Source organism: Ranitomeya imitator, chromosome 1 (assembly GCF_032444005.1).
Source record: "Ranitomeya imitator isolate aRanImi1 chromosome 1, aRanImi1.pri, whole genome shotgun sequence".
Taxonomy (NCBI): Eukaryota; Metazoa; Chordata; class Amphibia; order Anura; family Dendrobatidae; genus Ranitomeya; species Ranitomeya imitator.
In genome coordinates, this window is record NC_091282.1 from 994,836,667 (window position 1) to 994,850,920 (window position 14,254).

The 14,254-nt window shown below is 42.2% G+C and overlaps 1 protein-coding gene across 2 annotated transcripts; it reads left to right on the top strand.

Annotated features, from left to right (window-relative positions):
- Positions 1-902: 902 nt before the first annotated feature.
- LARP1B (La ribonucleoprotein 1B) lies at positions 903-13,950 on the top strand. 2 transcript variants are annotated; one of them, XM_069745745.1, is made up of 6 exons: positions 903-1,011; positions 7,227-7,387; positions 9,453-9,514; positions 12,330-12,439; positions 12,672-12,799; positions 12,983-13,950. In XM_069745745.1, exons 2-6 carry the CDS (start codon positions 7,385-7,387, stop codon positions 13,253-13,255), a joined length of 576 nt encoding a protein of 191 aa, XP_069601846.1. In that variant the 5' UTR covers positions 903-1,011; positions 7,227-7,384; the 3' UTR covers positions 13,256-13,950. The 2 variants fall into 2 exon arrangements, with proteins under 2 accessions (XP_069601846.1, XP_069601845.1); XM_069745744.1 differs by lacking the exons at positions 903-1,011; positions 7,227-7,387 and having other exon boundaries at positions 9,136-9,514.
- Positions 13,951-14,254: the final 304 nt, after the last annotated feature.

Sequence of the window (14,254 nt, forward strand, 5' to 3'; positions counted from 1 at the left end):
CCAGCACATTTTTATGCTGATAAATCCCCCCTTGGCTTATACTAGAATGAGGGTCACACTAGATGGAGGCGGAGCAGCGGGTCACAGTAGGCAGGAGCCAGCTTCTGTGGCTAGTCTGTGCCCGCTGCTAAAGAGAAATTAATATTCACTGTGCTGGCAGTGAATATTAATTTTTTTAATAGGCACAGTAGTCACAGCAGCTGGGCAATCACGTGTGCCCAGTACTTAAGGGAATGAATATTCACTACCCTCCATGCCAATGGGAGTGGAGGGCAGTGAATATTTGTTCTCTTTAGTAGCGGGCACATGTGATCACCTGACAGCTGCAGGAAGCCGACGGGTGCGACTACTGTACCTGCCACTAAAGATCAATGAATACTCGCTGCTTTCCACTCCTATAGTTCCCTCATGGAGAACAGTGAGTATTCTGGCAGCTGTCCTCTGCTTGTAGGCAGGGCATATTGTCAATGCCATGCTCTGCTTACAAGCATAAATCAGCTGCTGTCATCGGAACAAGACACTGCAAGGGAGTCCAGTGAAGGAAAGTAGGATGGATTTATTTATTTTTTTTGTTTTTTTATGGGGGCCATGCCTACCAGGATGGGGATGAGTGGGCAATGTACACCAGGCATATACTTGAGAAAAAAGTTTTCCCAATTTTTGTGGTAAAATTAGATGCCTCCGCTTATATTAGTCTTATACTCGCGTATATACAGTACTTGTTTTCTGTCACCTCTACTCTGAAAACTCTGGCTTTGCAGGGGTCACAGGAATGTGGAGGCAAATGGGTGGAAAGGTGCTCTGAACTGCTCAGCCACATCAAAAGTGCAACAGTGATTTTGGGTGACTCCTTAAGGTAGATCGGTCATGTAATTTGCTGCTTTGCTTTTTTTTTTTCTTGTAGACTCCAAGAAAAAGGAAGACCCGTTACAGTTCAAATCCACCTCTTCAATCTCATGTTGGTTGGGTAATGGATTCTAGAGAACACAAACAAACAACCTCATCTGTCAGGTAAATTGTTACTTGATTCATTACATTTTGTATTTTTCTTTAGTATTTTAGATTTTTCAACAGAATGTCACCTTTTTCAGAACTTTCAGTCAGGTGGTGGCTATGGCTACTGCTGGAAAAGTATAGTTCCATGATGTCCATTCAGATGAATAGCTATTCTTATAATACATGGATTTGTCATTGTACTTTAGTGGCTCTGTCCTGAACAAGGCTATGCCCATCTATCATGTCTGTTTACGCTAATGTCACATACAGAAAAAGCCCATTTTAAATTTTGCCATTCAAAAATGAGTACGTTGGTAAACTCCCATTTTATACATTTCTTTGACAAATTTGTCATGGGATGCTTTTACTTTCTACATTGATATGGGGATTAATTTGCGACGCACAGTTCTTTCCAAGAGCTATAAAATTATTACGGTCTCCACTTAGAAGTTAAAAACTGAGCTAAAATTTAAACCTGCAAGCCAAGTGTGACTCTATAGGAGAGTATGCATTGAAAGACTTGGTTTCTGAGGCATGGTTTCACAACTTTGCAACATTGTTTCAGAATTACAATCTGGAGGGGTACTTTCATGAATACATCAGCAGAACCACAGTCAGTACATTAATACATAATCAGAACAGTTTTGAGAAGGGTTTGGAGAGTTGCTTCTCCAAAAAGTGTCAACACATCCAAACTTACACTGAGTTTTTGTAGCAGAAACTGTTCCAAATCCTCCTCATAACCTCAAAACTAAGTTTTTAGGATTTTTCACTTAACATGACGCATGTTCTAGATTGTTACATGAACCAGAACCACGGTCAGTACATGAATGCAGTGCCAAAGACACTGTGATTACAGGAATAAAAAAACCAAGCAGAGTTCAGTAATCAATTTCAGTTTTGGGTCCGCTCCATCTACAATGGCTTCCAAAAAGTATTGCCCCCTCTTTTTGGCTTTTTACCTATTCTGTTACTTATTTACACATAGGTTGTAATGTAATTTTGTATTCCAGTTTGTGTGTGAGAGATGCATTAGCACTAAATAGTCTAAGTTGATGGAGTCAAGTGAGAAAAATATAGGCATAGATATATGGGATCAAATGGCTAAAATTTGGCATATGCTATGAAGCCCCTAAAATGTTCTGGTGCAAGCAATTGCTTTCATAAATCGCATGCTTATTGAAAGGAAGTCAACCTGTGTGTAATATCAGTGTCACATGGTCTGTGGCCTTTCAGAAAAGGTGTGTGTGTGTGTGTATATGGACAGGCTGCAACACCATTTAACAAAGAGACACCACTAACCAAACACCATGAAGATCAGGGACATCTCCAAACAAGTCAGGATTAGGTTATTTAAAAAAAATAAATCCCAATCTCTGATCCTTCAGAGGACCATCAAGTCCATTTTCCATTAGAAAGAACACGGTACCACAACAAACCTGCTAAAAGAGGACAGCCCACCAAAACTCTCAGCCTGAGCAAGTAGGGCATTGCTCCAGAGGCAGCACAGAGACCAAAGATAACCCTGAAGGAGCTGCAGAGTTCCCAAAAACACTGTCCATATGACCACAAGAAGCTGTACTCTCCATAGAGGTAGCCTTATTAGAAGAAGGAGCAGAAAACCTTCACACACAAATTGTAAGGCTCATTTTGATTTTGCCAAAAAACATGTAGGAGACTTCCAAAATCTATGGAGGAAGGTGTAGTCGTCAGACAAGACCAAAATTGAACTTTCCAGAACGTCTCTCCTGATGGTACAATCAGGAGGTCATCCTTCATATCCTTGATAAGGACAGGAACACATAAGGGGTAAAAAAGGATCCCTTCCTTACATCCATCAAAGATCCATACCTAAGAAGAACCCTAGATGACTGCATAATCTTAAGGCTAGATCCAGCCTTCTTACCAAAAGTGGTAACAACCTTCCATATGATCAGTCTTGACCTCCTTCTGCCAAAACTATAAAAAATAGTCAAGAGCTTGCATTTCATTCTTTAGATGTCAGGATAGTCCTCCGATACCTGGAAACCACAAAGGACCAGCAAATAATCACAATCTTTTCTTACAATTTGCGGGAAAAAAGATGTAAAAAGCAATGTTGGCAGGATAGGGTTAGGTCAGTGATTAGTCTAACCTATTCAGCAAAAGGAAGATCTCCGGACAGCATCAGAGCCCATTCTACTAGAACAGTAACCACATCATGGGCAGATTGACCAGGGTCCTCGGTGGGCCAGATCTGCAGAGCTGCAACATGGACAAATTTTAACCTTTTTGCAGACATTATAAACTGGACATTTTTTCAAGCCAAAAGAGGGCCTTCAGAAGAAGGGTCCTCCAAGTAGTCCCAACCTGAATGTATCCTCTGGCATTCTCCTGATTGGTGTTTGTCATGAGGGACGTCCCTGAAAGTAGGTATTAGTCCTGCCGCTTCAGTTTTCCATGAGTCCATCACCACACCCATTAAATTTCCTCCCTCTAAAATAGTTGCATCCATCCCAATGTGGTACTTGGAAAAACACTGGCAGTTGGTGGAGGGAGGGGCATTTTAACCTTGTGTGTTCCTGTCTTTATCAAGGATATGAAGGACTAACTCCTGACGGTGCTTTCATTAAGGACTCCTGGACAACCTATTACGGGTAGGACTAATGCCTGATTTATGGCCACCAAGTTATAAGCTATGTCTGGCACCAAACCAACACAACTCATCACCCCAAGAACCCCATCCACATGGTGGTGGCAGTATCATGTGGTGGGGATGTTTTATACAGCAGGGATAGGGAAAATTGTCCGAATTGAGGGGGAAGATGGATGTTGCGAAATACAAGGATATTCTTGAGCAAAACCTGTTTCAGTCGATCAGTGATTTGAGACTGTGACGGAGATTCACCTTCCAACAAGAAACTGACCCAAAGCATAATACTAAAGCAACACTTGAGTAGTTTCAGGGGAAACATGTAAATATTTTGCCGTGGCCTAGTCAAAACCCAGACTTTAATCCAATTGAGACTGTGTAGTCAGACTTGATTGATGTTAACCAGAGGAAACCATCTAAATTGAAGTAGCTGGAGCAGTTTTACTTTGAGGAATGGTCAAAATTCCCAGTGGCAAAATGTGGAAAGCTCATAGACTTATCCAAAGTGACTTACAGCTGCAATTTCCACACAAGGAGGCTCTACAAAGTACTGACTTTAGGGTGGTGAATAGTGGTGAGTGAGTATACTCGTTGCTCAGGTTTTCCTAAGCACGTTCGGGTGGTCTCCGAGTATTTCTTCGTGCTCGGAGATTATTTTTCTTGAGGCAGCTGCATGATGTACGGCTGCTAGTCAGCCTGAGAACATGCGGGGGTTGCCTGTTTGTTAGGGAATTCCCACAGGCTGTCCAGCAGCCATAAATCATGCAGCTGAGGCGACGAAAACTAAATCTCTGAGCACTCACAAATACTCAGATCATCCAGACGTTCTCAGGAAAACCTGAGCAACGAGTATACGCGCTCATCACTAGTGGTGAATGATTATGTGCACTGAAGTTTTCAGTTATTTTGTCCTATTTGTTAGTTTGCAGGCGCCATGTTCTTTACATGAACTGATGCAAACCCTCAAACAAATGAATTCTCGGGGCGAGGTGGCAAAACAAAATGCTAAGGGGGTGAATAGTTTTGCAAGCCACTGTACATTTGAATCACATGAACGGAACCTGCAGCTACCAGTATGTCCTTAACTGCAACAACTCCCAATATCTCCCTAGCATTGATCACTGTGGACCATACAGGAACTATAGTACACACACACGCGCACATACACACACGCGCATATACACACACACGCGCATATACACATACACGCCCATATACACACACACGCGCGCATATACACACACACACGCGCATATACACACACACGCGCATATACACACACACGAGCATATACACACACATACGCGCATATACACACACATACGCGCATATACACACACACACGCGCATATACACACACACACGCATATACACACACGCATATACACACACGCATATACACACACACACACGCATATACACACACACACACACACACATAATATATATACTCGAGTATAAGCCGAGATTTTCAGACCATTTTTTGGGCTGAAAGTCCCCCTCTCGGCTTATACTCGAGTCAGACCCAGGGGTCGGCAGGTGAGGGGGAGCGGGGGCTGTCTAGTTATACTTACCTACTCCTGGCGCGGTTCCTGGCGCCGGCAGCTTCCTCCTGTACTGAGCGGTCACATGGTACCTCCCATAGAGGTGGAGCCGCATATTCATTACTGTAATGAGTGGTAACGGTGACCGCTCAATACAGGAAGAAGCTGCAGCGTGGGGGAAGCATAGACTGCACAGCGCCAGGAGCAGGTAAGTATAACGGGGAGGGGAGCGCTGCGCTGTGCGATATTCACCTGCTCCTCTTTCCGGCGCCGCTCCATCTTGAGCAGTGGCACTCAGGTCAGAGGGCGCAGTGACGTAGTTACTGCTTGCCCTAAGCCTGAACATCAGTGCTGAAGATGGAGCGGCGCCGGAACGATCAGCACGTGAATATTGAAAGCGCCGGGGGCCTGAGCGACTGAGAGGTGAGTATGTGATTTTTTTTTTTATCACAGCAAATGGGGCAAGTGTCTGTATGGAGCATCTATGGGGCCATAACGTTTGTGCAGCACAATATGGGGCCATAACGTTTGTGTAGCATTATATGGGGCCATAATGTTTGTGCAGCACTATAAGGTGCCATAACGTTTGTGCAGCACTGTAAGGGGCCATAACGTTTGTGCAGCATTATATGGGGCCATAACGTTTGTGCAGCACTATATGGGGCCATAATGTTTGTGCAGCACTATATGGGGCAAGTGTCTGTATGGAGCATCTTATGGGGCCATATGTTTGTGCAGCACTATATGGGGCAAATATCTTAATGGAGCATCTTATGGGGCCATAAACAGCATTTGGGCAGCATTATACTGGGCAAATATGTCTATGGAGCATCTTATGGGGCCATTATTAACCTTAATGCAGGATTATATGGGGCATATTTTAATATGGAGCATCTTATGGGGCTATAATGAACTTTATGGATCATTATATGGGGCTCCTGATTCAATATGGATATTCGAAAACACTTAACCTACTTATGTCTCAATTAATTTTACTTTTATTGGTATCTATTTTTACTATTTTTTTTAATAAAATTTTCTCCTCTGCTGATTGGAATTGTTCCATGATGATTTCAAGCCTAGTGCTCACCTCTGCAGACTTCTCTCTGTGTTCAGAAGCACTTTCTTACACACTGCCCTTAGCAGAGGTGAAGAACTTTTTTTGCCAAGGACCATTTGGATATTTATACCATCCTTCGGAGCTGTAGAAATCGCACGCTCTCTTTGCTCACAAAGTCCGTTCTGACACTGGTGTCAGAACATAATTTTTCCTTGCACACGACTCTGCGTTCAGTAGTGCTCGCAGAACAAGTAACTTAAAGGACCGGTGGCTGTCAGAACGAAGCTGCCAGCCGAAGCACTGCAGTCCCTGAGAATCTAACTGGGGGTCGGATGAATGGTCATCTCTGGCTTTAAATGACCATTATGCTGCTGCACGTTGGGGTGGGGGCTGACAAGCGTTCCACTGCACTGCCCCTGCATTGGCACCAAAGTGTTCAACACATCTGAAAGAGACACCTGTTTTACAATAGTTATTTGCTGTAGAACAGAAGTTCAAGGTGCTAATCCTGTCCATCTCCTTCAGTGATGGGAATCGTTTACATGGCTCACAGAACGGGCCCTGAACTTGGCTACATTTGTGAGGAGGTCAAATTTTGTTTTAACGTGGCCAGTTATTGCTCTCATTTCATTCGGTGTGCATGCGTAGAGATGTGGAGATAAAGTGAGTGTGTGTGTATTATTTAAATTCACTGTACAGTTCCAGAGATGTGGGCAATTTTTACTAAATGCTAGTGTGGTGTTGCTCACTAGGTAATAATGCAGCCTAAGACATCACCCTTTGTAAAGACCATCAGAGATGGCACTAAATAGAAAAAAAAATGGCCACCTTCCTTCAATCTGCCATATGGTTCTAGAAAAATGGTATACCAATAAGGGGACTGTGGAAATGAGATGAGCAAAAACTGGATTCTTTTGACCTGGTGAGACTTCATCTTTAAGATGTCGGGTTCTGTACTGGGCTGAGGATTTACTGGTGTCTAATTTCTTTCTAGCAGTTCCAACGCTTCCCCCTCAGATGCGTCCGTGCTTGTAAGCGGCTTTGGGAGAACGTCCCATGCTCTACCCAGGTTCCAGCACCCTTCTCATGAACTCTTAAAAGAGAATGGGTTTACACAGCAAGTATACCATAAGTACTGGCGGAGATGCCTGAATGGTAAGCGCTGACTAGTACTTGACTAAGTGACTGATAAACTGAGGTCTCCTCGCTAATAGATATTCATCCAGATCATTGCTTTATATATTTTTTTCTTTTGTGAAAAATGTATTTTGGTAAGCATATTTTACTAATGAGTGTAAATTGTCTTGCTAAGCATAAGATATGCACTTGTTCATTCTAGTATAGGTTGTGTAATCTTTAGAGGGGTCGTCGGGACTATTTTATTTTATTTTTCTTATAGGCAGGTCTCTGCCAGCTCACAGTGGCTTCTCTTCTCTCTGTTCTGTTGATGGGGCGTGACCACTGGTGTTATGCTGACTGACAGCAGGCAGTCCATTAACAGGACGCTGGCAGTCGCGCTCCCTTGGCATAGCAGCCCAGAAGAGGAAGCGTTGTGGCAGTGACCGAGTCGGTGACTGACAGGATAGGCAGGTAGTTGTCGAATGCTGATCGGTTCTGGGCCCCATGAGAGAAAACTAAAATGATCCCGGATCACCCTTTTAAATGTTTTACCTTTAATCCTGAATAGATATATTCGATTACAACAAGCCATCTTCCAATTGGAGAATATTCCTAATAGAAGGCTCAATGTGATGTCGCTGCATTGCACTTTGTGTTTTTCCCCCTCCTATTGCTTGAAGTATTGGGAAGTGCAGTAAGTGTTTTGCTACACAGAATCGCTAAGGACACACAGGCCAATAATTGGCAGATGTCTTGTTCTTGCTGAGTGAATAGTTATGCAGTATCCCTGACTGCAGCTTTATCAGTTCAGCACTCTGTCACCCTCTAGTGGACAATAGAGGATATATACACTTCCTGCATGGTCTAATGCTTAAGGCTATGTGCACACGTTCAGAGAAAAATTCCTGAGAAAAACCTGAAATTTTCTGCAAGAAATCTGCATGCGTTTTTGCCGCGTTTTTGATGCGTTTTTTTCCGGACATTTCCCAATGCATTTTATAGTGGGAAATCCGCAAAAAAAACCCCGCAAAATTTAATGAACATGCTGCGTTTTTTACCGCGATGCATTTTTTTCGCGGAAAAAAACATCATGTGCAGAAAACATGCAGAATTCATTCTAAATGATGGGATGCTTTTTTTTGCGGTTTTATAGTGTTTTTATCGCGAAAAAAACGTGAAAAATCAGCAACGTGTGCACACAGCCTTATGCTCTGCACTGACTTTTCGGTTGACACAGAGCATACAAAACTGTGCCATTAGCCTTCATCAGCTCTACACAAACTGGTAATGGTGAGGTATTTGTTCGGAAGCCGTAAGCTGTGCTGCACACATTTAAAAGATTATTGTTCCGATAAGATTAACAGACCAATATACATAAATATTGTGCATCTCCAAGGAGAAATCATAAAGCAAAATTTGCACTGTGAAAAATGTTTAATTTGCCTAATCTTTGGGCAATTATGCTACAAATAAAGGCCCCTTCACATTAAGCGACGTTGCAGCGATACCGACAACGATCCGGATCGCTGCAGCGTCGCTGTTTGGTCGCTGGAGAGCTGTCACAGAGACAGCTCTCCAGCGACCAACGATCCCGAAATCCCCGGGTAACCAGGGTAAACATCGGGTTAGTAAGTGCAGGGCCGGGGACAGACAGCGGTAGGTAAGTATGTACTGTTTGTTTTTTTTTACTTTTACGCTGGTAACCAGGGTAAACATCGGGTTACTAAGCGCGGCCCTGCGCTTAGTTACCCGATGTTTACCCTGGTTACCAGTGAAGACATCGCTGGATGGGTGTCACACACGCCGATCCAGCGATGTCCACGGGAGATCCAGCGACGAAATAAAGTTCTGGACTTTGTTCAGCGACCAACGATCTCCCAGCAGGGGCCTGATCGTTGGTCGCTGTCACACAGAACGATTTCCTTAACGATATCGTTGCTACGTCACAAAAAGCAACGATATCGTTAACGATATCGTTATGTGTGAAGGTACCTTAAGCCTTCTTGCTCAACTGTTATTTGTTGAAGACAAATTATGCATCAGATTCCAAATAGTCATGTCCTTAACCAGGTCTAAAAGCTTATCTGCCTTTGCTTATCAGAAAGAAAAAGATTATGAGGAATTCAGACATCTTGCTGTGGAAGAAGCCAGAGAAAACTACAGGTAGGCAGAACAATCCTTTACTCTGAACAGGACCACCACTCTAAACTTGGTACTGTGATCACATGTTTGTTTGTAACTTGCGGTCCTTCCATAAGTAAGACCTTACACCTAAAGTTTATATACTAGGATGTCACTGCAAGTGTAACACCCAATGTGTTGTGTACATTTGATATTCATTTCCTAACATATAAACCTAACTAAAGCTCTAATATGGCTGGAGAACCTTTGTTGTGAAATGTATGTCCGACTATAGAGGTTTCTGAATGGATGAACTGCTAACTTTAATCTGGTGACTGGCAATATAGATTGAAGGTGTTGACTAATATTTATAAAATTCCTCAGACCCAGGGTGGAACAAATGCTCAACTTCCAGATCCACATAGCCTGTGTTCCCTGCCGATCTTCTTACCTCCTCACTTGACTGCTGCAGGTAGTCAGTTGCCACTGGTCAGCTATATCCTTGACATTCCATCTGGTTTCTTCAGTCTTGGACAGCACCTGAGGGCTATAGCTGATAGTGGCCACCGATTGGCTTCAGATGTCCGTTTGTTCAAGAGCACTGGTGGTTCAGTACAGATCTTTATAATATTATTATTATTATTATTATTATTATTATTAATCTATATAGCACCATTGATTCCATGGTGCTGTACATGAGAAAGGGTTACATACAAATTACAGATATCACTTACCGTAAACTAACCATTACAGACTGATACAGAGGGGCGAGGACCCTGCCCTTGCCGGCTTACATTCTACAGGATTATGGGGAAGAAGACAGTAGGTTGAGGGTTGCAGGAGCTCCGGTGTTGGTGAGGCGGTAGCGATGAGGAGGCAGCAGGGTCAGTGCAGCCTGTAGGCTTGTCTGAAGAGGTGGGTTTTCAGGTTTCATCTGAAGGATCCGAATGTGGTTGATGGTCGGATGTGTTGGGGCAAAGAGTTCCAGAGGATGGGTCATATTCTGGAGAAGTCTTGGAGGCGGTTGGGTGAGGAGCGAATAAGTGTGGAGGAGAGAAGGGGGTCTTGAGAGGACCGGAGATTACGGAGATACCGCACCAGGCCTGATTTTTAGTATACAGATTAATAATCAATGACTCTTCTAATAGTCAATGTGCTCACCAATCGTACACAGAACAAATTGAGAGATCAGTAAAATATTTTTAAGTGTGTATTCATTAAAAATTGATGGTTTTCATCACTTTTTGCCCCTCTTTTAGGGACCGGAAATTCAGTAGTTCTCATTTACATAGACTTAGGAGAAGGCTGCTTCCACTCTTGTCGTGATGTGACCTGAGCAGCTTGGCTGTCTTCATCTGGTGTTACAAGTTACACCCCTCTGGTCTTGCCCCTCAATATTGTCCTTCTCGTCAACTTCCAAACTCCCATCAGACTTCCTCTTTTCCCCAGCTGTAATATGTGACTGCTGGGAACACTGGGAAGGTATTGCTCTCCCCATCATGCTGGTGTTGTCCTGAGCGCTATGTTATGTAATCACCTGACTGCAGCAGCCAGCATTATGAAGTCAGGCACCATGTACAGGGTCAGGGACTGCAGCAGTGAAATGGGGATGCATGTGGAAACCTTTATTACTGGGGTTGGGAATTCCGACAGGGAGGGCGGAGGGGATGGATCCAAAACACTAGTTGCTGCTGGCTGCCAAGACAAGTCTACAAAAATCTGAAAACTGCAACATGCAACAGAAAACTTCACATGAACCCTAAAGAGGATGCAGGCAAGCTACTTTAGGTATTCACAAGTTATTTTTGTTTTTAATTGACTAGACAATCCCTTTAAATCCCCATCCCATTAATTTCAGTGCCAAATTAAATTGTATTTGTTTTTGCAAACCACATTTTAATAAACCTGGAATTCCTGAATTTTCCTACAACAGCATTCTGCTTGTTTGTTGCACAAATTAAGCCATGTCCCAACACCTTTTTTTTCATTCTTTTTATGGTTATTGGGTAAATAAAGGGGTAATATTTCTCTTTGCAGAGAGTGACATTTCAAGGTGAGGAGACGTTTAAGCCTTGCAATGCTCCTCTGGAAAATATGCAAAGAGGGCTACAACTCTATAGCACCACCTGTTGGAAATGGCAATCCTAAAAGCCAATATCGACCCTCCAATGAGCCTTGTGACATGACTTGAAATTATTGTTTAGCTTTTATCCCAATTTGCAGACATTGTGTTACTGGGTACTTCCCCTCGTCGTTGTAAACTGAGATCTGTTTTGGCTGGGTTAGAGGCATCTGACGGGGATCCAAGGGGTAACATTTCTCCTTGCAGAGTGACATGTCAAGGTGGGGAGACGTTTAAGCCTTGCTTATTGAAGGGTTTATATTGACTTTTGGGAATGCTGCTTCCAATTAGGTGGCAGAACAGTTCTAATCCTCCTTCTCTGAAGAGAGAATTTGCATATGGGTAAATAAAGGTACACCATTAGTCTCCATTTTAATAGAAGGTGCTTAATATAAATGTGCTTACCTTAGATGTACAACAGTCTGCATCCTATGCATTCACGTCACACAGGTGGGAACTAGGTGCATGTATTAAACTATCTGCTGAAGACATGTCCATCATGGAACATGTGGGAGCCTGCAGTGTACTTAGAGGGGGCAGGCAACACTACAGCCATGGCCCACTGGTTCTTGGGTTCTATCTACTAATTTGTATACAGATATGACTGCCATGATTGAGCATTTCTAATTGCCCTGGTGACTTTGAGCCTTAAAGTGCTAGCATTTACCCACAACTTTTGTGAAAATAGATTGTGTTGAGCCCGTGATACAAATATCCTAAATCTTCTGTATACAGGTACGGTCTGGAATGCCTGTTCAGGTTTTATAGCTACGGACTGGAAAAGAAATTCAGACCAGATATATTCAAAGATTTTCAAGATGAGACTCTGAAAGACTATGAAACGGGTAATCTAAAACTTAATGTTGATCGATCTACTATGGGTTTGACATTTCATCTTATTATGAACAAATCGGGTTTTAAATATATTAAAATCCAAACTTGATATATCCAGAAAATCTAAAGTGATGAACCATATTCTGGATTAATGGCCCATTGCTAAGGCATACCTTTTTATTCTGTAAGGCTTGTCCTGCAGTTCTTGCATTAGTGACTCATAGTTGTCCTTCTTTTAATCAGGTCAGCTGTATGGGTTTAAGAAATTTTGGGCTTTCCTCAAATATGCTCAAGTTAAGAATATGTCTGTGAACCCAATGTTACAGAACCATCTGAGCAAGTTCAAGAGACTGGAAGACTTCAGAATTGATGTTAGTGACTGAAAACCTTCTTATTGTGGGTGTATCCATTAGATGTTCAGATAGACTTGATAACATAAAAATGTTGTGTCCAGAATTGACAATTACTGCTGCCCAGACAACTATTGTGTTTCAGATCTAGACAAACGTGTTTATCATGAATCTGCTTTCATTTGATTCTTCTATGTTTTACAGCCACCAATCGCTGAAGAATCTGGACTACGCAGGTGTCCATCAAATTCTGGACATGAAGAGACAAGCCATCGCAGACATCGTGTAGGCCTTCAAGAGAAGGTGCTGTCACAAAGCACTCAGCTTCTGTGCATTCTCAGGGTCCTACAGATTACCGCCACAAAGCAAATGTTTAACAGCTGGGGCGAGGTCGTCAACGAAGAGAACAAATCTAGAAAAATAAACTTTGCACACTGTCCGATTAGACGAAGAAAAAAAAATCCAAGAATATTTTAGCTAGAGGTGCTTCAGACTTATGGAAGCTTGGTTGGCATGATTGGAGCAAGCAATGACATTTTAAGTGTGGTGTGATTGGTTTGCTGGCTGAGTGTTTTATACATGAGAAGGCACAATGGTTTCTGTGATTTGCGTCCTTTGTGCACACGCAAGTCGCAGGATGCCTTCTGTTTCTAACAAGTGCTTAGGAATCTTTTAAAGAAGCCATACTAGTGCTGTCCTCACCATTTGGAGATATCCATACTGCATTACTTCACATTCTGTACAGAAATTGTATGCATTATATGACCTCAAGCCATAACTTTTCATTTCTATCCTGTCATTATATTTGAAATCCAGGTGCTATGTTATAGGAACAAAATGCAGTATAAACTATTTCTATTGAATAAATGACTGTGGCAATACATTGGGAAGATGATGCGGTTTTCAGCATAATTTAAATAATGTAAATTACAGTATGTCACATGAAAGCCATTAATAACCATGACAATGTTTTCTAAGTGAATTATTTCATGTGCAGTATATTTGATATTTTCAGTAATAAAAAAAATGGTGTAATTCGAGGGCTTTTTATATGCAGACTGTACATGTGGTTCTTTTTGACTGGGATTTTCCTTTGCTTTTTTAATAAATATCTTCTGATTTTACAAGATTGTTTTATTTCTTTTTTTTTAATATAATACATCCTGCTCATGTGTGGCTTTTGGTATATTCACTTCTCTATAAAGGGGGCTTGGAGCTCTGTCATTCTAACCCTGGAAAACCTAGTTCTCAGATTCTATTTTTTTTATTAAGTGGTTTGAATGAATACAGAGTTCTAACTTCCCTTGTTTTTTTGTTTTTTGTTTTTGTTTACTAATTTTCCTATGAAAGGAACTTGATGGACGTTGGTTATCCAGTACACCTAATAATGAAATATTTTGCAGTAAGCTAAGCTCCGACTAGAGGTTTGTTTTATCGCTTTTATCAGTTTTATCAAGCCTATGTCTGGAATATGGA

What these genes read in the sequence shown, in the direction of transcription:
- LARP1B (XM_069745744.1), top strand. Translation starts at nt 9,330, where the DNA reads ATGTGTGAAGGTACCTTAAGCCTTCTTGCTCAACTGTTATTTGTTGAA. An exon ending in GAAGCCAGAGAAAACTACAG is followed by an intron (nt 9,515 to 12,329) that starts GTAGGCAGAACA and finishes TTCTGTATACAG; the next exon opens with GTACGGTCTGGAATGCCTGT. An exon ending in TCTGAAAGACTATGAAACGG is followed by an intron (nt 12,440 to 12,671) that starts GTAATCTAAAAC and finishes TCTTTTAATCAG; the next exon opens with GTCAGCTGTATGGGTTTAAG.